General features: G+C 34.0%; 1 protein-coding gene across 4 annotated transcripts in view; it reads right to left on the bottom strand.

Annotated features, from left to right (window-relative positions):
* NIPBL (NIPBL cohesin loading factor) overlaps window positions 1-24,912 on the bottom strand; it is a 199,184-nt gene that overhangs the window by 9,466 nt on the left and 164,806 nt on the right. For all 4 annotated transcript variants that reach the window (XM_068535241.1, XM_068535244.1, XM_068535242.1 and 1 more), the window contains 12 exons: window positions 20,281-20,389; window positions 18,637-18,773; window positions 14,073-14,213; window positions 13,857-13,950; window positions 13,268-13,422; window positions 12,717-12,807; window positions 10,577-10,750; window positions 10,006-10,196; window positions 7,976-8,083; window positions 7,290-7,490; window positions 4,012-4,158; window positions 2,056-2,330 (listed from right to left, as the gene is read on the bottom strand). In XM_068535241.1, coding sequence (XP_068391342.1) covers window positions 2,056-2,330; window positions 4,012-4,158; window positions 7,290-7,490; window positions 7,976-8,083; window positions 10,006-10,196; window positions 10,577-10,750; window positions 12,717-12,807; window positions 13,268-13,422; window positions 13,857-13,950; window positions 14,073-14,213; window positions 18,637-18,773; window positions 20,281-20,389 — 1,823 coding nt within the window. The remainder of the gene's footprint in view (window positions 1-2,055; window positions 2,331-4,011; window positions 4,159-7,289; window positions 7,491-7,975; window positions 8,084-10,005; window positions 10,197-10,576; window positions 10,751-12,716; window positions 12,808-13,267; window positions 13,423-13,856; window positions 13,951-14,072; window positions 14,214-18,636; window positions 18,774-20,280; window positions 20,390-24,912) is intronic.

Here is a 24,912-nt window from a genome sequence, read left to right as displayed (position 1 = left end):
AACTTAAAATTTTTTTAGGCATTTACATTTAAATTGATTCTAGTTAAATTTTATTTACTTATAATTAAACTTTTTGTCATACAGATTTTAACCAGTGAAATTGTATACAAAATAAATATAATTTAAAAAAGGGAAGTAAAGACACAAAATCAAAGATTAAAAAGAACAATATTCTCTTGTTTCTGTCAGTATTTGCCTTGGATAGAGGCATTATTTAAATGAAAGTAGTTTCTCCTGTCTATTTTTTAGCACCATGATTGTGACTGTAGGACAGTTTTAATATAATTACTCAATACTACCTAACTGGTTTACCTCCTTCTACTGTTTTGTGCCCCAACTATTCATTCTCTACAGAGTGACCAGAATTATTGCTTACAAACCTGTTTCACATTATTAACAACTCTGTTTCAAAATCTTTCCAACTCCTTAGCACTGCCCCAAGACTTTACAAGGTTTTAAATTATTCTGAATTACAGGCGTATCTTGGAGTTGTTGCGGGTTTGGTTCCAGACCATCGTGATAAAGCAAATATTGCAATAAAGCAAACCACACGAATTTTTTTGTTTCCCAATGTGTATAAAAGTTACGTTTACACTATATTATAGTCTATTAAGTGTGTGACAGCATTATGTCTAAAAACAACATACATATCTTAATTTAAAAATATTTTATTGCTAAAAAAATGCTATCATCTGAGCCTTCAGTGAATCGTAATCTTTTTGTAATAGCAACATCAAAGGTCACTACAAAATATAATAATAAAAAAATTTAAATACTGTAAGAATTACCAAAATGTGACACAGAGACACAAAGTGAACAAGTGCTGTTGGAAAAATGGAGCCGACAGACTTGCTTGATGCAGGGTTGCCACAAACCTTCAATTTGCAAAAAATGCAGTATCTGCGAAGTGCAATAAAACAAGGTATGCCTGTGGCTGCCAATATTTAACATCAAGATAGTTCTCATTAAAATCTGGATTATCTAGCTTCTCTTGAAAAGATGGAAGCTCTGGCCACATTGTTCCCACTCTCTTCCATGGCAACAAGCTGATGAACATCTGAATAAATATCTAAACCCTTTAGAAGAAACATGTTCTTTTCATTTTGCCACTGACCTACCAGGTCTACTTATTTCATTATCTGTCCCTACGAACATGTGACTTCATAGAGTTTCAATGAATGTGAAAAATGTCCAAAATTCCATGGGTACAGGCAGAAAAGAGATACCTATAGTGATTGACGATGAGTAAAATTATAGGGCACTCTAAGTTATTAGTACTTTTCTATCTCTTACTTGATAGTGTACATTAAAGACTGCTAGACTGTTAGAACTTAGCCTAGTTGGTCTGCATCTATTCTTCATTCATAGCTCTTTTTTTAAAAAAAATAAATTTATTTATTTTTGGCTGCGTTAGGTCTTCATTGCTGTGCACGGGCTTTCTCTAGCTGCGAGCGAGCGGGGGCTACTCTTCATTGCAGTGCGCATGCTTATCATTGTGGTGGCTTCTCTTGTTGCAGAGCACAGGCTCTAGGCGCGCGGGCTTCAGTAGTTGTGGCATGCGGGCTCAGCAGTGGTGGCTTGCGGGCTCTAGAGCGCAGGCTCAGTAGTTGTAGTGCACGGACTTACTTGCTACGCAGCATGTGGGATCTTCCTAGACCAGGGCTCGAACCCAAGTCCCCTGCATTGGCAGGCAGACTCTTAGGCACTGTGCCACCAGGGAAGTCCCCACAGCTCTTTAAAAACTTGAATTTGTTATCTATTTTTAAGGTTAGCCTAATTCTCTAATATCTTTTTAAGGATATTAAGGATTTAAGTCCTCTAATTTATAATTTATAATGCATTATCTCCAATTAGAGGAATAGTTTTCCTCTCTTCAATAAGAGAATGGACAAAGTATGGTAGATTATACAACAAAATAGTATATAGCAATTAAAAGGAACAAACTTTTTTTAAAAGAGCATTTTTAATATTCAGCATGCAATCAAAACTGGGTTTCATGTTTGTTCATTATTTGAACACAGCAAGTTTTTTCTCTCACTGCTTATGCAACCTTACCTATCAGAAAATCCACAGAGATTCTTCAAATGTTGTTTTAACATCAGAAGCAATAAAATACCCTGGGAGACATTTGCAAACTCAATTAAAGGAGCTGAATTTTCTGGCAAACATTTCATCACTGAATTTATATCATCTTCTGAATCTGAATCTGAATCTGAATCTACACGTTTCCGTGACTTCCGAGGCCTGGAAACTTCTTCTTCACTCTCGCTTGACTCATTTTCCTTACCAGGAGATGATTTTCTCTCTTTCCTTTTGTCTTTTACCATAGACTGAAAAAAAAGAGGAAATTATTCTGTCTGAAAAATAATAAAACAAAAATACCACTACAACTATACATATGCTCCATTTAACAGCTTCAAAAGTATCCTTATATTAATATTTTATATATTGAAACCCTCTGATTTTCCATGAACAACTGGGGATGTAACCCTTGGGGGGAAAAATTATGTTCCAAGACTAAATAAAATCCACTCCTTCAACCACTGTGCCACCCTCCCTAAACCATTCTGAAATATCATTCAAAGGGAAAGAATTTTCTTATAGGATAGTAATGAAAGATAAATTAGTTATAGAAGTAACAATTTGGTATACAGGTAAGCCATTATAGAGGAAAAGAAGTAATTATAATTTAACTGGGGAAAATATAATAGGCTTGAATTCCCCCAGCTTCTATCAAACTCTCCCTTTTAAGAACTTTTCAGCAAGATAATGTGCAACTTTCCTTAAATACTTAAATTCTGGTTTTTTGTACTTTATGAAACTGTTAGCTTTTAAAAAGAAACAAAGTCAGCTGGTTTCAAGGTGGAAAAGACCAGATTACAAAGCAATATTCAAAATGTAACTGCTAAGAAATAAAACAGGAGAAACAGATACAAGTATATGTACAACAGTAAGTGAAGTAAAATAAGATAACATGATGGATCAAGTTCCTGGGAAATTATTAACCTCTCAAACTTTAATGTGCATATTAAACAACTAGAGATTTTGTTAAAAATGCAAACTCTGTTTCAGCAGGTCTAGGGTGGGGCCTGAGGTTCTGTAGGTCTAACAAGCTCTCAGGTGAGGCCAGTGCTACTGCTCTTGGTCCGCACTTCAAGTAGCAAGGGTTTAGATACTTCTGTAATTCCAACCCTTAGGTATTAAAAAGATCTCCCTGATTTACGAGTTTGACCAGGCTGAGTTTTGAGCACGATATTGTAAAATGAGATATATACTTATATCATCAGGTACATGAAAATACTCCAATTAATTTACAAAGAATGTAAATTACTGAGTGCACCTACTATGTACCTAGGGCTATACCAGGTGCTTTTACAATGAAACTAATTATATTTCCTTCTTAAAAACCATGAAAGAAAAGATACAAAGTTTACAACAAAAAACTTAGTAAAGATTTTGGGCATACAATATGCCAACTCCATTATGATGCTGGTGTTCAGGGATAAGGAAATCAATAGTATAAATTTTCTGTGTTTACTTGTAAGTAAGCTACTTGTATTTATTCTGTTATTTCTTCAAGTGTACTACTATTATCTACAGCATTACCAGATTTATAAAATAGCAAAGTGTTTTAAAATGGGGTTTAAACAAATATATGAATGAACACCAAACACTTAAGGTCGATGCTTGAAGTGAGATAAATAAAGAAGTGGGATGGCTTATCAAGAGAACAATCCACGTGTGTGTGTGTGTGTGTGTGTGTGTGTGTGTGTGTGTATAAATTCCACCTAAATGATCTGGAATGAAATGGTTTTAAGATCTTTCTTAATGGAAATGAAATGGCAACCCACTTCCTCTCCCCAATTCAAGCACTACCTAGATTTCAGTTAAGTTTATTTAGAAAGATTTTACATACCTGTGAAAAGAATAAAAAGAACAATGAGAAACAAAACAGTGAAAATAGCATGCCTGTACTTTGAAAGATTAAGAATAGTAATGTGTGTAACTTACCTCCTTGAATGACTGCAGTAGGTTACTACCAGAAACTGAGAGTGTAATGTCTATATGATGCATTATAAACAACGGCTCTTCCTGTGTCTGGTATGGAAAACAGGCTAGATTGTCTGCTATATACAAGAGCATATTCACTTCTGTTTTCTGTAAATTTTAGAAAAAAAGGTACACATGTTTAGTGGATAATCTAGAAATCCATCACAAAAGCCTTTTTAGAAAAAATATTACAGGGCACTTGCACCTCAGTTAATGTTTCGGAAAGAGAGAGAGAGAGTTGGGGAGAGGGAGAGGGAAGGAAGAAGAAGGGAGGAGGTGGAACAGAAACGGATTTTACAGAATAATCTTAAACCCATTTTAAGAGATTTCATAATGACTTAAACCATGGTACCTTAAGAAGGGAAGGGGTGAACTTTTTTAGTGCACCCAAGTGGAAGTCCCTGAAGTTTTCTTATAGAGTATATAGAATCTTTATGATAAATCCATACCACATGAGAAAGTATACATATGAATTCATAATTATTTGTCATTGTGCCTCTAAAAGTTTAACCCATATGGAGATCAGTTACACACAGTTACTATTCTGCCTTCAAAAGTAAGTGGTAATTATAGTACTAATATGTGGGTTAAAAAAAAAAATCAAAGTTCGTGTACTCATAAAACAATTGTCAGTTTCCTATGTGTACATAATTTAGAATATCAGAGTCATTCTGACAGTGCTACCAGTTTCACAAAAAACTCTAATGCTGGCAAATTATGGTTACTACTAGTTGTTTGCTTTAAAAGAAGTAACAAACTGAGATTTTCAGCATTTACATGATGATACAGAATATAAACAGAAAGACATACTAGTATTTAAATTCCTTTAAAACATTTATAGCTTAAAAAAAAATAGGCAATTAAAAAACACTCCTTCCTACCATCTCCCTTATCCTGCTGTCCAAACAACATAAAATACAGTATCAGCAGTAGTAATAACAAAAATCCCATAGGACAGATGGAATGAACTTGCTATTAGTATTCATGAGACCCCCACGTTATTTTTTATTTTTAAATATGTATCAATACCTACATGTTAAAGTTAGAAAAATACAGACAAGCCACCCTCCTCTCCTTCCTGAAACCTTCTTCCTTAGTTTTCTCTTCCTAGCTCTTTGACTATTCCTCTTCTATCTCCTTCTCAAACCAACTCCTTTTCAAACTACTTTTAGCAACATTCTGTTCTTTTAGGTGCTCAGGACAAAAATATGTCAGTTATCCTTTGACTATTCTCACAGACTCTCATTTAATTTATTCTTTCCTCACAACGTTTCTTCTTTCCTTTCCTACTGTCCATTCTTTTCTTTCCAACTTTCATCGTAACAGGTCAATCCCTTATTACCTTCAATGTGAACACAATGCTAAAAAATCTGTGTTCCTAAAATGCTCTTTGTCACCTGTCCTCATCACTGAATTTAGCACTTTCAACAGTTTTCCACTGTCTACAAGATCCTCCATTAACCATGCCTCATTATGATCTTGCTGCTCCAGGTAAATAACATCTATTCATTACTTCCCACACATTCTTTTTCAAAAAAAAATATTTATTCATTTATTATTTATTTATGTTGGCTGCACCAGTCTTAGCTGTGGCATGCGGGATCTTCGCCGCGGCATGAGGGATCCTTAGTTGCAGCATGTGGGATCCTTAGTTGCGGCATGCATGCAGGATCCAGTTCCCCCACCAGGGATTGAACCCAGGCCCCCCGCATAGGGAGCATGGAGTCCCACCCACTGGACCACCAGGGAAGTCCCTCCCACACATTCTTATCTTTGTACCTTTATTCATGTTTTTACACCTGCCCTGCCTTAAGAGTAGATCCATCTTATCACCTAGGCCTTCAGTGATTTGTTCCTCCTCTGACACCCACTGTATTATGAGAGCTGGATTTCCAGTTTAGCATTTCACATGCTGAGGTGACAGAGCATCCAGCTAATGATATATAGCAGGCAATGAAACCACGTAGGAATGAAGCTCAGAAAGGAGATAAAGACTAGGGCAGTATCGATACAAACCACCTGGGACTCAGACTATGCTAATCTTAACTGTTAGTTCCTTTATTTAGTGTCCTATCCCTCCAACTGGAGGTTAAGATCCAATGAGGAAAAGAGCACTATATCATACCATTTTGTACTCCTATCTAAATGTCTTACACACAGTGAAAGCTTAATACTGATGACAGCCCTGATGATGACTAAATTATAGTCCAATCCAAGTATTTCTAAAATAGAAGTTTGTTATATTTATTTGTTAGATAATATATCCAAAAATTTCATGTTGTACTTTAAAAGAAGAGGTCTAATAAGACATCTACATTCTGGTAATTTTAATTTTACTTTATTGAAAAAATCTGGTGTTGGAACAGCAACAAAGTCAAGCTATCAAGTGATTAAAATAAGAAAAAAATATTTCTTTTTTTTCTTTTTAAAGCTTTACACAATACACTAATTGGTAAGCTCTACGTGGAAAGATACCACATCTGTCCCATTTACTATTTTATCTTCATCTCCTAGCACAATGCTACCATAACGCAAATAGATGCTGAATAAATATTGATATAAAATGAATGAAAAAATTAAGAGATAAGCTTAAAGAACAGGATGTTTTATTTTCTTGCCTTATGGTCCTGTCCAATGCAACTTGTGCAACAGCCCCCTGAAGGGTCAAAATTGTAATTACACAAAAGTGGGCTCTTCATTAAAGGAGGTCAGGTTGAACAACCAGGGATCTCAGCAGCCAAAACCCTAGAATAGTTACTCTAACAGCATTCGAGTCTGACAGAAACAAGCGAAATTTCACTTCATCCATCTATCTACCTATCTATTTATCTATCTATCTATCTATCTATCTATCTATCTATCTATCTATCTATCTATCTATCTACGTAATCTATCCCTGGAAGTGATAGTTTAGTAACGTAGCTTATTTAAAGGTATGCTTAAAGGAATTGCTATCAAAGTTTATAAGACACTCAGTATGGAAACACAATTATACACAATTATACTTTATCCCACAATTATACTTTATCCCTCATTGTGTTTATTCTCATGCAAAATTTCCCCTTCAATTTTGACTGTATGTATATCAAAGTCTTGTAATTAACATAGACCTAAATAAACACATTTAAGATACCCTCTATTATTTACTAAAATGGTAATATTTTTAAAATGTTGGCTACTTTAGGCATAAAATTTATATAACACTTATTTTCTTAAAATAATAAGTTTTTAATACTTACTGCTGTGTCATCAAACAGGTTGAGTAAAGAAATTAGAAAGGCTCGTCTGTGTTGGCGGTTTCCACGGATCATGGAGTAAAGGTGTGAACACAAAGCACTAGAGGACTCATCTTGTCTGAAACCTCTTACAGGATCTTTTAGGCATGTATTGATTGCCTGTTGTACCTGGTAAGACATCTTCATACCAGCCACTGCTTTCATCTGAAATCAGTAAAAGCCTTATTTTTGTCACAGAAATTAGAAGAGTCAAATTAAAAATATAATTTTGAGCATTATAGTTTGAGGCAAACTTCATTATTTGGTTTTCTTTAAAATAATAAAAATCATAGAATGCAAGTGCTGGAAGGAATGCTGCAGATCATCTACTGCAATCTGCTCATTTTATAGAAGAAACAAATGGAGCCCCAGAAGAGCCATCACTGCCAAGATACACAGTAGGGACTAGAACCCCATGCATCCTGATTTTTATCAAGTGTGCGTGCTGTACTGTTACCTCTAGCTCAGTCTTAAGAGTTAATTTTAAACTAGAGTAAACACACTGGGGGACAAACTTAGTTGCATGTTTAGAAGTAACTACTAAGCAAAATATTTTATTCTAATATGAATCTGAGCAGGACATTTGCTAAAGAAATGGTTTACCAAAGAACGATGTTTAAATTTAGGTTGCACAATTTAAAAATACATACATGAATGAATCCAGCATATTTTTTGTCTATTTCCACAAGCTGCTGATCAGCCTTGTTCCGCATAGCTGGTTCTGGGTCTGTGCCCATAGCAATTAAATATGGTACACACTGGAAATAAAAATAAAGAATTCATAAGACATCACCGTAGTAAAAGCTCTATATGTATCTTGACATATGTTAAAACTTGCTATATATCTGGGACATACGAATTTAGCTTTATAGGCCTTCCTATAAATGCCATGGTTTAGTGTTTTTTAAAAAACTATTAATCTTCCCTTAAATCTTTCCCTTAAGCAAAAAAGCACTGGAGTATCAGCAAGAAAATGATGTGGCGAAATTTAAGTAATTTCAGTGTGATTTTTAGGTTCTTTAAAACTAAAGGGCTCCCAGACTAAGAATATCCATTTAAGATTATGATATATACTACAAATGTATAATTCAATAATTTTTCAAGCCTGACTGTATTTTCTATGTAAAGATAATAGAGGGGAAAAAGTAATTTGCCTTCCATACTCAAAACTAGAAAAATATACATTTTTTCTCACAAAGTTGATTTTAAATATGGTTCCAATGGTCAGACAGTTGGATAGCTAGTAATTTGGTAACAGCCATACTCATTGTACACTTCTAAAAGTGAGGAAACACCACTACTGTGTTAAGTGAATCTGAATTAGATAGAGGTGAGGAGGTCAGAAAAACAACAACAAACAGAAAACAACTTAAAAAAAGTAGACACAGCACTAACTGAAATGGGTCATCACGAATTAAATCCTGAATTGGGGTGGGGTGGGGGGGGGGAGAAGTCCACAAAGAATATTATTAGCTTAACTTACAAAATATGAAAATGAACTATATATTAGATAATATTGTATCAATGTTAAATTTCCTGAATTTGATGACTGCATTATGATTTTGTAAGAGAATGTCCTTGTTCTTAAAAAAATATACGCTGAAGTGTTTAGAGGTAAAGAATCATGATATCTGAAACTTACTATCAAATGGTTTGGAAAAAAGTGTACATATGAAGAGAGAGAGAAAGCAAATGTGGCAAAATGTTAACAAATGGTGAAATATAGGTGAAGAGTATAAAGAAGTTTATTGTACCACTCTTGCAATTTTTTTTATAATTGTAAAGTTTAAAAGAAAAGCTTAAAAAAAGAAGATATAATAAAAGCACAACCACCTGAGACCATTTAGAATACCAGCAAACAGCCCTAAGTATCTAAAGAATTCAAGAGTATCAACATAGTACTGTACACTTTATTAAGTAAGCTTGCCCTGAATCATGAAGAATAGGCTAAATACGCATTACTGTGTTTTGTTTCAGGACACAGGGAAGAACACAGCATAACAACATAGAGCATACTTTAGACAAGTTCCACAAAACATAGCCAAAATAAAAATCTTGAGGGTACAGGCTTTGGTTATCTAACAAATTTACTTCTGCCCCCTATGGCACTCTCCTGAACATGTCAGATGGTGAACACTACAACATCAGAATTAGCTGCCAATCCCTTGTAGTACTAATATGTCTTGAGTACATCATCTAGTCTACACATTGGTGTTTTGAAGTGTTGGGTACTTGATATTACTTCCAATTAAAGATGAAGGAACTGAGTTCAGATTATATAGGTTATTTTTCTGTGGACTAAAATCCACCCTGTTTAAGATAGATTATACTCTTAACCCCAGTTACATTACATATTTGACATTACATACTGTTGGTTCTTAGAGATAAGAGTCAATGTCAATTAAAACATATCTATCATTTCAGAAGAAATAATTTGGAGTACGTATTCTACAAATATAAATTGGAAGTTTGTTTAATAGAGACGTTATGAATATATGGGTATTTTGCAGTAAAGACAACCTAAAAGATGGACTAAAACTTGGATTCTTAAGAGTTTGGGACAAAAAAAACCTCATCAACTAAGAGGAATAAAGAACTACTTATTTTCTAATCACCATGTCTTCAAATGGCAACAAATTTGGCTCTTTTGCTAAGTGCCGCTGCTATAAAACATACTTACCTGAACTGGATGAATAAGACCTTGGTTTAGAGTCAATGCAATGACATTTAGGGCAAAGTGGCGTACACTTGATTGGGTGTGAAAAAACGCCTCGAGCACCTGTTTGAGGTAAAGCTGCATGATGGAACTACTCATCCCTGAGGAAACATCACCCATTTCTTTTAAATCTTCCTGTTTTGCAACCTTCTTCCCTACAAAAGGAAGTAAACACACTAAGAACATGTATATTAACTTTACTAAATACTCTAAATTAGGCCACAACCAAAAGCACAAAATGTTATAGCTGGCCCAATGGTTCTCAATTTTTTTTTTTTTTTTTTGGTGGGGGGTCTGTTAGAGACTCCTTTGAGAACCTGATGAGAACTATAATCTCTCTCCCTCCATCAAAATGTTAACATCTGCACATATATTAAACTTTATGAACTACTTTAGGGAGTTTATGAAGGATTCTTCTTTAACTGAACTCCTTTATCTAATAGGTATGGAATTTTAGGTATCTGGATTAAAAAAGAGTCATAGGGTATGCTAACTGCAGCTACACTGTGCCTTTTGAAAGTATGTTTTTACTTACAGTCTCTATCTGCCTGCTGCATACGTGTATCTTCTTCTTGTAGGTAGGTCTGGAGGTTTTTTAACACCTGTATTTTTAAATTTACTGAGGAGTTTTTATCAGATAAAATATTATTGTATAGATTTTTCACCTCTTGCTCAAACATTAGACTTGGATGCTGAATAAAGGCAAATCCTAAAGAAGAGAGAAGACAAAAATTCTCTTGATATATTCATATTAAAATTAAATATAACATTTAATGAAAATGTTGATAAATTATATAAACAGCTCCTTATTTCAAAAATTAAAACTTAAAATGACTGGAAGAATATGCTGGTGGCCTTACCTAGAGAAGTATTAGAGCAGGTACTTCTTTCCCCATGAATTAAAAACAAGAAATTGCATTTCAAAGGAGAATTTCACACAAGAGGAAACCTTGAGGAGGGAGCAGGGCCTAGTGGCTAGGGGAGTGGATTAGGAGTCAGGAGTCTTGGGTTCTATTCCTGGCTCCACCACTGACTTGTAGTGTGACCTTAGGTGAGTCACATAATATCTCTGTGCCTCAATTCTCCATCTGTAAAATGGGGACAATAATATTTACCACCCACCTACCTCAATGGGATATTTTCAGGATTTAAGAGGTAATGTCTGCAAACATTTTTTAGATCCCTAGCAGAAGGTACTACCTTGGAGCTATTAAATATATATATATTGAAATATATTCATTTGATGAAATGGAATAATTCTAAAATAAAGCTTAAAATCTTCTATTTATTTCTCATATATCATTATAATTGAAGCCACAATGCTGAATTCTACAACCACAAGTTAATAAGCAGCAAAATAATATTGTCCATGTTTATGTATACAAAATGCTTATTTATGTGAGATAAAATGAAGATCCTTGATGATAGCAAGTATTATGGATGCCAAATAACAAACTAAATTCAAAGCATAGAGTGATCAGATAACTAGCCCAAGGTGACACAGGATAACTATGGCCCAGGCAAGATGTCTTTTATTAACTAGTCTAAAGGCACTATTTTCTGGATAGTGCTGCAAGTTAAAATTTACACTCTTTGTTCTCTGAATTAGATGTAACACTATTAGTTTTTGCCACTTTATAGAATGTATGTCCAGATTGAATATTCAAAGGTATACATTTGACTTAAAAGATAATACTCTATCAATATAACTCTCTAGTAAGTGATATCTGAATTTTTACTATATTTGCTATATGTAATTTTCTGAAAGAGATGAAGGAATAAGATATTAAGATTTAAATTTATTTAAAGAAATCAGTAAACATTTAATGAAGTTTGGGTGACTTAGAAATATCAGCAACTGTCCATGCATATTAAATTATAAACCTTGCTAATGCTGCCAAAATAAAATTTCTAAATAAGCTGTTAACCTTACTGAGTAGCTTTACATGTGTTTGTACAAAACAAAACAAACAACAACAACAACACAAAAACCTGGAGAGAGTGCTCTTCTACTAATTTTTTTACAGTGCATTCAATTCAGGTACTTTAATTCTATCCTTCTCATATTTCTCCCATATACCAATATCTTTCCAGATAAGCCACAAAGACCTAACCTTCTGCAAAGACATGTATTTATTACATCAATGCTCCCTGAACAATAATACAGGAAAAGTATACATCCAAATTGTTCCTGTGGGGCTGTTTACCCTGTGCTTCTATATAAATAAAAGTTTGGGAAGACTGCCCATTGTTTTCACTTTAGAAGAGGCAGACACATATAATGACAAAACTTTGCAAAGAAAAAGAACAATTTAAAAAATACGCAACAGCACAAATTCTTCTATATCACCTTTCTTTATTAAAGTATTTTAATGAATGTTTTTATGAAACCCTATGAATTAGGGGTAGAAGAATGTATTGTCATCTCTATTTTACTAATGAGGAAACTGACAAATAGAAGTTACATGACTTGCTCAAAGTCACCCAGGAAGTCACTGGATGAACCAATAATGGAACCCAGTTGTTTTAATCCCCAGACTTATATTCGAGATATCAGATCCTACTTTAAACAAAAACATACTTAAATAACTCACCAGTTTAAATTCACAACATTTTAAAATTTGCTCAACCTCTCAAACAACTTAAAAATATGAAGAAATTTAGACTTATCTTACCTAGACCAATGATAGCTTTTGTTTGTACTTCTTCATCTGAATGCTTTGTAAAATACATCAATAGTTCAAGTACCTTATCCTTTATGTTAACCTAAGGGGGAAAAAAACCATGTTAAAGTATATAAGGAAGAGTTAACTTAGATCGGTTTTCAACTATAAAGGAAAAAAATACCTAAAAGCAAACAATGAGAACTTCCACATGTGAACTTTACTAAAGAATAATTCACCAATACATTTATAAATCCATGAATTTTAGAACAGTGGCATTCATTGAGAATGTTAAAAAAATGAACTGCTGCTGACATAAACAGTGTGCCTACTAACACAAAGCTGATATAACTTGTGTAAACTTATCTTATTAGGACCGGTAACAAACAGTTCATGGATCAGAAGCCAGTCTGAGGGCCATGTTTTGAGTAGCACTGTTTCAGAATTAAACCAGACTACCCTAATGCCGCCTTCATCCCGAGTCATTATAGTCATTTTCAATGCCCAGGGTCACACAGTTCTGTTTTTAAAGCATACTAAATAATAAATATTAGGATCTTTACCTTACTGTTGCCTTTAAAATCTTCCAGATCAAAATCAAAATGCCGACATAGTGCTCCAACCGTGAAAAGGGATCTAAGAAGTGCTGGTTTGTTTGTTAGCAGTGAAGTGTTATTTGGGTCCTCTTGGTGCTGACTTTTTAATTTTGAAATGGCACCTAATAAAATAAGTAATATTTATTTATAACAAACCCTCTATCCTTAAATTGTTGTGTTCAGACAATTACTGCTAATAAATTAAAATTAAATTTTACTAACGGTTCTAAGTATTAAACGTCTAGAAATATAAGGGCATTCCATTGAGCCTAAAAGAATTAATGTAAGAAAAAAATATTTAAATTTTATTTTACATAGTAGGCAAAAAACTTACCAACATTTCCTTATGAGGAGACAAATTTCTGAAGTAATCATACTGGGTTATTAAGGGAATATAAAAGATACCAGAAAATATTGCTTCTGAGAGTGGACCGGAGAGGACAATCACACCTCTTATAATTCCCTTGATACTACCTTTTATCCGATGTGTTAAAAAGGAACTGTATACACTGCAGGATCTAGCAGAATAATTTTAAAGCCCAGGCACTGAACTTACCATAGTATCTATTGAAACAGGCCCACACAAATTTAAAATTTTGTGTCACTTTATTTACAACTGCCCCAAGACAGCTTACACAATGTTGCACTACCTAAAAGAGAGAAAATGTTACTGTTTAGACAAAAGTTAAAGACAAAGGTAAAAACACAAGATTAAGTTATCATTTGTGAATTATGTACTGATCAACACAGAGATGGTAAAGTGAATGCTTACAGTCATGCCATATTTGATGATGAGCTTCATCAGATCTTCTTCAATAGTGGCAAGGAAAGTTTCACTTGGATGCTCCATCAGTGGTACAACCAGCTCTAGGATTTTTGCAACATTGCAGATAACCATGAAATCATTTTGTGTCTACAAGGATAAAATTAGTGCTTTATGAATAACAAAATCTGAAAACAAACTATATACAGCTTTATGTAGTTGGGAGGTTTGGTATTATTTATATATATATGTATATTTATATAAAGCTTTTTTTCAAAAAAAAAAAACATTATTAGAAAAGAACTTCTTTAAAGAATGAAGGGAAGAAAAGCAGATAGTGACAGGAACCTGGATTCTAGCTCTGTCACTAACTTACCACGTGATCTTTGGGTCACTTATTCACAATGCTACAGTTACTCTTTTTCTTCCTAAAATGCACTGTCAATTCTGAACAATAGTGTTTAACAGAGTATTTTACCAAGACTGGTATCGTTTTCAAGATTAGTATTTTTCAAACTAGGGTATGTTAACTCAGTAGTTCTCAGCTGAGGGTGACTTTGCCCCCCAATGGATATTTGGCAACATATGGAGACACTTTTGGTTGTCACAACAGGGGCACGGGGGTGCTACTGGCATCTGGTGGATTGAGGCCAAGGGTACTGCCAAAAATCCTACAATGCTCAGAATAGCTCTTGACAACAAAGAATAATCTGGCCCTAAATGTCAACAGTGCTGAGGTTGAGAAGCCCTGTGTTAACCCTTCTCATGATAGATGAAAATGTGGAATCCCAGAACTAGGTATAAGGCTCCTTTATTTTAAAACTTAGAATATTATAGTACAATTTTTCTTAATTTTAAAAGTTTTAAAGCTGATTACAAACTAAGCGGTTTAAAAAATAGGTAGAACATTAAGAAATGAAAAAACCAAAAAACAAAGGGGACTTCCCTAGCGGTCCAGTGGTTAAGACTCTGCACTTCACTGCAGGGGGCGTGGGTTTGATCCCTAGTCGGGGAACTAAGATCCCACGTGCCAGGCGGCACGGCCAAATAAAACATCTTAAAAATAAATAAATAAAGTAAAAGCTAGTGATTTAAAAAAAAAAGGTATTAAAGGATTTACAGTAAAAAGTCTCTTTCCTACCCGTCCTCCAGTCACCCAGTGGTGTCCTTGCCCATAGGCAACTAAAGTTACTAGTTCTTTCTTTCCTTTCCTTTCCTCTTCTCTCCCTTCCTTCCTTCCTCTTTCTTTCTTGACTAAGGTTTTAACATATGTTTTTTTATCTAGCCAAGTTATCATTCCTTATTCTTTTTTTTTTTTTTTAAAGATTTATTATTTATTTATTTTTGGCTGCATCGGGTCTTAGTTGTGGCATGCAGGATCTTCGTTGAGGCAGGCAGGATCTTTCATTGCGGTGCGCGGGCTTCTCTCTAGTTGTAGTGTGCGGGTTTTCTCTTCTCGAGTTGTGGCGCGCAGATTCCAGGGTGCGTGGGCTCTGTAGTTGTGGCGTGTGGGCTCTGTAGTTTGTGGCACGCAGGCTCAGTAGTTGTGGCACGTGGGCTTAGTTGCCCTGTGGCAATGTGGGATATTAGTTCCCTGACCAGGGACTGAACCCGCATCCCCTGCATTGTAAGGCAGATTCTTTACCACTGGACCACCAGGGAAGTCCCTCAGTCCTTACTCTTAGCAACAGGTTTTTGACACTCATTTTGAACTCTTTGAGCTTATTATTACCTCACTGGTTAAAAACTTTCTGACCTTACATTCATCCTTCCTTTCAGGATACACACAGGATTAAATAAAAAAATAGGCTAAGATGAATATTTTTTTTTCTAAGTAGCATAGATGTCCTATCGTTCCCTGCCATCTCCCACTTCCACCTCCTTTAAGCAACAGGGGATGAGTTAAAGTGGGTGTAGGGATAAATTAGTTTTTGTCAAGTAAGATAAATTCATTTGATAATCACTGCCGAAATTTTACTTAAAAATATGTAGTAAAAAATTTTTGAAACGTAACTGGCTTGAAAAATCAAGTAAATGAAGTATCTTAAATTCTAGAAGGAAAATTTAAATGAAGACGTAAATCATGAACGAAAAGAGCTGTAGAATGTAAGAAATATTTGAAATGAATATACATAAGATAGTTCAGTATCTCAAACATTTAAAGACTTTTCAAAAAGAGGTCCACAATTCAAAGGTAAAATGGGCAAATGATAAGAACAGTCAAATCACAGAAAATCAAGTCCAATCGGTTAATATCATAAAAAAGATGCTCAACCTTCTTAGAAATCAGGGAAGGGAAACTGAAGCAACAATGAACTATATTCTTTTACACCTGTTAGACTGGCAAAGAGTACAAAAATGACGCAGATTGTCATTTACTGGTTTCCAAAGAGGCTGTGAAACATGTCCACCAGCAATCTGGAAAGATCTATTCAAAACCAAAACCAAAACTAAAAAAAATTCCTTCAATCTGGGAAGTTAATTCTTCAGAATCTATCCCAAAGGAAAAAAAGCACCAGTATTTAAAAGTATATGAATAGGAATGATTATTAAGGAATTGTTTGTAGTGGCTATCAATAGGAAACAATGCAAATAAATACCTGCCAAGATGGGAAATGGTTAAATAAATCACAGGACGTCCATAAGATGAATAATATGTAGCCATTCAAAAGGATGAATTAAACATATATCAGTTGTTTTGAGATTAGTAAAAATGCCTAACAGATATGTATATAACATGACCTGATTTTTTAAAAATGTGGTCAACCATTTGTATATTTGTCTATGTGTGCCTACAATTATAGAAACATGGATAAAGTGGCAAGGATATTCCAGATTGCTTATCTTGAGAAGAGGAGGAATAAAGATGGGGGTAGGATATAAAAAACAAAAAAAAATTTTAAAATGTGTCTATTATATTTATGAGATGGCCTTATTTATATATAAAACATTATATTGGTGTATATATAAAAATATGTATATATGCATAACAAATTATACAAAACGTTTTCAAAGTAACCTTGCTTTAAAAAAATATTGACTGAAATGAGGACAATTTATAAAGGTTCCATTATAGTTCAGATTCTAGAGGCAAGCCATGGTGTTGAATTCTAGTTTTGGGACTTGTTAGCTGTGTGACACTGGGCAAGTTAGTTATATTCTCTAAGCTTTCGTTTCCTTATCTGTAAAACTGAGATAATAACGGTACCGACTTCACAATGTAAATGAGATAATGTATGTAAAATTCTTCACAGTGTTTGGCACTGCGCTCAATAAATATTATCTATTATTATTAGCCACAGATTACCTATTAATCAGTTTATTTCTGGATCTAACACCAAGATCTAAGCCTTAAAGGTAGAATTAAATGTTGTCTTAAATGTTGTTTTCAGAAGTACTATATATTGGTTTTTTTTAAAAATAAATTTATTTATTTAATTTTATTTTTGACTGCATTGGGTCTTCGCTGCTGCGCACGAGCTTTCTTTAGTTGTGGCTAGCAGGGGCTACTCTTCACTGCGATGTGTGGGCTTCTCATTGCAGTGGCTTCTCTTGTTGCGAAGCACGGGCTCTAGGCACGCAGGCTCAGTAGTTGTGGCTCGCGGGCTCTAGAGCTCAGGCTCAGTAGTTGTGGCGCACGGGCTTAGTTGCTCCGCGGCATGTGGGATCTTCCCAGACCAGGGCTCGAACCCATGTCCCCTACATTGGCAGGTGGATTCTTAACCACTGCGCCACCAGGGAAGCCCTATATGTTGTTTTATATGTTGTTTTTAATGCATTTATCTTCTGGTACTTTCCTCAGTCTTTAAAATTTGTCAGGACATCCTGAAGGTTTTCACCTAGAAGTTGTTTATTTAGATCGCCAAAAAAACCTGACCGTGGCAAGAAAACAAATTTAGTAAACAGTTCAAATTAGCTCCTTAGGAACACTGGGAACATAGTAAGTAAAAAACTATTTACATTTATAGGTTTTTAGAGTATTTTAAAATTTAGTGTTATAATAAGCCACTTAACTCACCACGCTGTCATGTTAAGTTGCTAGATTATCTTACTGAAGCAATATTTAATCTTCACATTTGATTTTAGGAAAACATAGTATGTGTAATATTAACTTAACATAACAGCCTAGCATCTCTGATGATCCTATGTCTTCCATATTCAATATATTGATATGTTATAAAAATAAATAAAATATATCAAAAATGACAAATGAAAAGCAAAATCAGAATCCAAAAGACAGTAAATTTCTCAGTGACAGGAACTCTGTCTCATTCACCTTTTAAGTCCTAACAATAATTACAACGTTTATTAAGCATTACTGAGGATTTAGCTTGAGGAGTTCACAAAGAAATGGGACTTGAACTTTATTTATAATACCTCAGAAAAATGATGTTTGTAGATAACTTGCCACAAATATTAGAACATACATTTGAGTACATAACCCAGTTGATCTGTCAGTGAAAATGACTGTCATCTATCAGTGACAATGTGGATGACACAATGTGAATTCTAAATTTAAAATATTTACTACATGGTTTATATAAGAGAAAAATAGGACAGCTCTAATACTTACACTACATTTAGTGGTAAGATATGGTTGCATAGTCATGGCATGTTTAACCATGAGCTGGGGTCTTATTTTGCTGAATAAGAACAAAGTGGTTATGCAAGCTACCAATCTTCCAGAATTCACACCTTTATTGTCAGAGTCTGGAAAAACAAACAGAGAAATAAGACACTAAAGTATGACAAGGCAGTGGAAATTATACAGAATATTATTTAAATTACTCAATACTATCCCCTGAATAGATTCAGTACATGCCTGAATACAACAGATTAGCATTTCTTATGATGCTAGACTTCCTGCATTTCATTTTCTCTTTGTTATATAGTATTACATATATTAAGGATAAAGGACAAAGAGGCTGCACTGGGGAAGGCAAGTTTTACACTGAGGGGAGTAGGACTGAAGTTAAAAAGTAGAATGAAAGTTGGGAAGTTTAGAGATGGAATTTTCAGAATAAACATGGTGTTGATTATATCTAAAACTGGATGGAAATGAGTATGGGAAAGAAAATTAGCAAAGGAGGACAAAGACAATTTAGCTGAGGTGATACTGTGTTTAAGGGTATTGGGGAAAAAAAGAGATGCTGCTGTGGTAGAAGAATATTAGAAGACAGGAATGATAAGAAGGTGGACCAGTGCTGTATTAGAAAAGTAAACAAAATGCTGTTCAGGTGAGAGGAAAATGTTGCTAGTTAGGAGATAAAATGTTTCTTGGTTCTCAGGAGTTTTTAGAGGAGATTAGAAACTTTTTAACATTAAGTGACAACAGTATCACCCTTAAAATCTAGGATAGGGAAAAGTAGGGGAAACAACAAAATATACAAAGAAAAAGAGGTAAACATGGAAAATGAAAAAAAAAATTAAAGAAAAAAAACTGCAATAAAAATATAAAGAATATCAACAATTTTACCATAAATGATACCTCTGTATAGAGGCAACTGGCCCCCAATTCTGAAAACTGACTGAGGCTGACTATTGTTCCTCATTAACGTACATTAGGGGATGGGAAATAATGTTAGTCTTGTGTGCTTTTAAGCAATAGATATCAATTATGACTTTTATAGTTTTATATAATTATTTATATTTTCATTAACTTCAATTTTGTGACTGATAGTGTGATAAATAATATAAAATATTAAATATTTAAGGAGTTTCTCAATTAAAAAAATATTAACAGCTTTCTAGGTCAAGATTAAGCACATTTTATATAATAATTATAAATGATATTAGGTATATACTGCAAATCTTTTAAAAACATTTTTATAATAATTAAAACAATTTCATTTTGATAGAAAATTTTATATAATTTAAAAGATATTGAAGTTTTTGGATGAGTGCATTTGGCTAAATACATATTAGCCCCTGGACTTACTTTAATTCCTGTTCATTATGACATCTAAAATTATGTGCTATTGAAAGATATGTGGAAGAGATAAGTCCTATGCTTTTACTGTACTGCTCTAGATAATATTACTCAACCATAACAATATAACCTAGGATTCAACACCAAACAAAAAACAGATTTCATTTAAAAGTGAAGTAGTTAATTATTAGGCTAAGCAGAGCTAGAGGCAAAAATGAGAAATGTGCCCAAAGTATTTTAAAGTATCTTATAAAATCAACTTAACGACCAATATATAAAATGTCTTACCAGCTAGAGATTCCTCATATTTAAGAATGTGCTCAACTAGGTTATCAACAAGTTGAGTACAAGCTTTCTTCACAGGTTTATATGAGGAATCCTCTTCGGACTTCAACAACTATATATGTGTATATATAAAAAAAAAAAAAAAATCCCAGTATAATTATTCATTAGACAATAATAATATAAACGCATTTAATGTGTCCATAAGTAATAAGCTTTTCAACTGGTTATTAACAATTTAATACTGAAAATGCAAATTAATAAACAAAAATATGTAACAAATATTTTAAAATATCTTATAAACCAGTAATTTATAGATACTTTCAAACAATTTTAGTATGAAGTTATTTAAATTGCTATGTGTAGGACCTAAGGTAGAATATGAGAGAAATGAGAACGGTGACCTTCCCTTAAGAGTACCACTCAATGTTAGTTGAATGATTTTAAAGAATGAGAATTCCATTCCTTATTATTTCAAGTTCTTTGATGTCTCAAAAAAGTATATTATGGGTTAATTACATTTTTAAAATTATTGTAACTACATCTGAATTGCACCTTACAATTCGCAATTATAAAACACAAGGCTGGATTTCTTCCCTGTGTTATCTTTACCAAGTTATTAATAAACAATGTTAGAAAAAATGATATGAGGAAAAGAGATCAATCTAACTATAGCCAAAAAATAAAACCAATCCAATCTTTCATAATAATCAGAGGTCAATGGTAAAGTCATCTAAGGTATATCTGTTTTGTTAATAAAGAACAGCTAATACAATTCTGGGGCTATTAAAGAAATTGAAATGTTTAATTTCTGTCAAGAGTTCCAGTGCTGTCCAATGTAACTTTCTACAATGATGGGTATGTTCTATATCTGTGCTGCCCATTATTGCTGCTACAAGCCACATGCAGCTACAAAACACTTGAAATGTGGATAGTATAACTGAGGAATTAAAGGTAAATAAAAATTCAAGTTAATTTAAATGAAAAAACGTGTGGCTAGTATGGGACAGCACAAGTTTAAACTTTCACTACAATATGCGTGGATGATTAAAACTGATAGCAATCAGAATAACATATCACACACATTTCCCCTGCTCCCTCCAATTTAAAGAAATAAATCAAAGCAAGAGAACTTCAATTTACCCAGTTACAACTCTGAACAGCAAATTCTCCTTGTCCTGCTCTATAACTCAACCTTAAGCAGCTATTAAAATTATATGCTACCCTGGTCTTTTTCAGGCAGGAGTAGAAAACAATCTCCTCGCCTGTTTTTTCTTTCTGCTCTCCAAGACATCAAGTATACATAAAAGTATTAATCATAAATTTTAGTTCACGACATTGCCAATACTGGTATGTGCCCTTTTAATGTATTTACTTATAAATATAAAGATGTACTATGAACCTAACTCAAGAATATTTCCAATAACTTATATTTTCCAATGTACTCCTTCTTTTATCCCATCTTCCTGTCTAACTTTCAAGGTACCACTTATCAGGAATTTTACCATTTCTTTGCTTAAAAAAAACTGTCTAAGTTAAATATTGTTTATAGTTTTGCTGGATTTTCAACTTTCTGAAAGGTATCATACTGGATGTAGTCTTCTGGGATGTGCCTTTTTCACTCAACATGTCACTAACTGTAATCCAGGTTGTTGCATGAAACTACTTTATTCATTTTCACTGCTATACGACAGGCCGTTTTATGTCTATACTGCAATTCATTTATCCATTCTTCTGAAGATAGGTTAATTAAAATTTTAGCGGCATAACGAACATTCTTGTCTCCTGGTGCACATATGCAAGATTCTCTTGGGTATATACCTTGGCGTGGAATTACTGGGTCATAGGATATATGAATGTTCAACTTTATGAAATAATGCTAAATTTAAAAACTTTTGTTGTAATATTTTCTCAGCACCAGTGTTTAAGAGATGCTATTTAATCCATCTTTTCTCTGTCATTTGTTATCACCTAACTTCAACTTTTGCCAATCAAATGGGTGTAAAATGTGGTCTTGATTTGTATGTCCTATATTACTATGAGGCTGAATACCTTATAGGCCATGTGTGCTATCTCCTCTATGAACTGCCTATTCATGACTTTCTCCTGTTTTCCTACCAGGACTCCTGCCTTATACTGGTTTGCAGGACAGGAGTTCTTTACATATTTTTAACAATGATCCTTTGTTAGTTATATGTGTATCAAATATCTTTCCCAGTTTGTGACTTGTGTTTTCTTGATTCATAAATGTTCCTCATTTTAAGGCAGTGAAATTTATCAATCTTTCCAGGTTAATGGCTTTTGTGACTTAAGAAATTCTTCCCTAAGAAAGGTCAAAAATATATTCACACATATACTTTCTTCTGTAAGTTTTAAAGATTTCCTTTAATCTATATGGAATTGACTGCTGAGTTGATTAAAAAAAAAAAAAAACCCTTATGGATAGCCACTTGGCCCAGTCTCATTTATTGAAAAATCCATGCTACCTTAATTACTGTATCTCTAAAAATAAGTCCTGATATTTGTTAAGGCATATCAGTGTCCCTGCATTTTCAGAAGTGACAATTATTTTCAGCTCTTTACTTTTCCATATACATTTTTAAATCACTTTGACATGTTTGATGAATACTTTTCGTTCTTGATTTTGATGAGATCTTTTAATATCTTTCCATTTTGCATGATTTTCATTTTAGGTTTTATAGTTTATTCTCTGTCAGATTTTATTCCTAGTTTTACTAGAAGTTATCATTCAAGGGTATTAAATTTTAACAATGATTTCTCCTGTATCCTGACATGATTATTTTTTGTTTAATGTTAAATCATACACACGTGTGATGTTAAACCAGCCCCATGATATGCATGCATAGATATATGTATATATGTGTGCATATGTGTATGTAAACATATACAAATCTCTATCCATCTTTTTGATGCATTTCAAAGTAAGCTGCAGACATCAGTGTATTTCCTCTTTTTTCCTTTTGAGATAAAATTTACATGAAATACGTACAAATCTTCAGTGTATAGTTGCCCGGTTTTGTTAAGTGTATTCACCTATATAAGTCAAACTCCCTATCAAGATAAAGGACAGTCTTTCTCCATCTTTAACTTATATCAGGATCATCTGCAGACTTTGTTTAGGTGGGCCCCTACTTCAGAGTTATGGATTAATTAAGTCTGGGGTAAAGCCTTAGAACTTCACTTCTAACAAGTCACAGGTAATCTTGATAACTTTTAGAACCACTGATATAGATTATTACCATCACCCCTGAAAGTCCCCTCATGTTCCTTTCCAGTCAATCCCTGGCCCCCTGCAACCACTCTTCTGATTTTTTTCCAATATAGATTAGTTTAGCCTCTCCTAGAGCTTCATATAAGTGGAATCATAATATGTACTCTTCTGTGTACGGCTTCTTTCATTCTGCATGTTTTTATTATTTACCTATGTTGCTGTATGTATCAATAGTTTGTTCCTTTATGATATGGTGCACTATTAAGTTGTATGGATACATCAGGTTTTTTTTAACCCATTCACTGGCTGATGGAGACAGAGACAGTATTTGACTATAAACTCAGGCAGGAGAAATCAAGCTGCACCTTCAACACTTTGCTTAGAAATCTCCTCAGCTAAACATTCAATTTCATCACTTGAAGGTCCACCTTTCACAAAACACTAGAAGAGAAACACAGTTTAGCCAAGTTCTTTGTCACGTTATAACAAAGACTCACTTTTCTCTGTTGACTGATAGCATGTTCCTTATTTGCATCTGAGACCTCATCAGAATGGCTTTTAACCATCCATATTTCTACCAACATTCTGTACATGATTATATATATGCTTTAAAGAGATGGAAGCTTTCCCTATAGCTCTTCTCTTTTCTTTCTGAGCCCTCATCAGAATTGCCTTTAAATGTCTTCAAAGCAATATCAGTTTTTTTCTAGTATGCACCTCAAAAATCTTCTGGTGTCTACCAACTACCCAACTCCAAAGTCACTTCCACATTTTTAGGTATTTATTTCAGCAGCACCCCACTTATTGATACCAATTTCTTAGTATGGGCTGCTTTAACAAATACCACAGACTATGTGGATTAAACAACAGAATTTATTTCTCATAGTTCTGAAGGTTGGGAAGTGCAAGATCAACATATGGTTGGTTTCTGGTGAAGATCCTCTTCCTAGCCTGCAGATGGCTGTCTTCTTGTTGTATCCTCACACAGCAGAGAGCAGAGAGGTAATTTCTCTCATGTCTCTTCTTAGAAGGACACTAATCTGATTCATGAGGGCCCCACCCTCATGACCTAATTATCCTTGAAAGGCCCCATCTCCTAATACCATCACACCGGGGATTAAGCTTCAACATTATGTATTTTGGAGAGACACAAACATTCAATCCACAGCATTCTTCGAAGAATCCTCTTGAGGAAGGAGTTCCATGCACTACTGAAAATTTATACTGTGAATCCTTTCTCCAACCTTCCCCAAAGGAACCTATAGTCTTTTACCAGGTTAACTGTGCATTGGGGGAAAAAAATTATTAGACGTTTTGGGGATTACCAGACACTGGCTCTGAACTGACACTAATTCCAGGAGACCCAAAACATCACTGTGGCCCACCAATCAGAGTAGGAGCTTATG

Source organism: Eschrichtius robustus, chromosome 2, assembly GCF_028021215.1.
Source record: "Eschrichtius robustus isolate mEscRob2 chromosome 2, mEscRob2.pri, whole genome shotgun sequence".
NCBI classification, from domain to species: domain Eukaryota; kingdom Metazoa; phylum Chordata; class Mammalia; order Artiodactyla; family Eschrichtiidae; genus Eschrichtius; species Eschrichtius robustus.
Note: the sequence above shows the minus strand (reverse complement) of the source record. Positions and strands in the feature narration are given on the sequence as shown.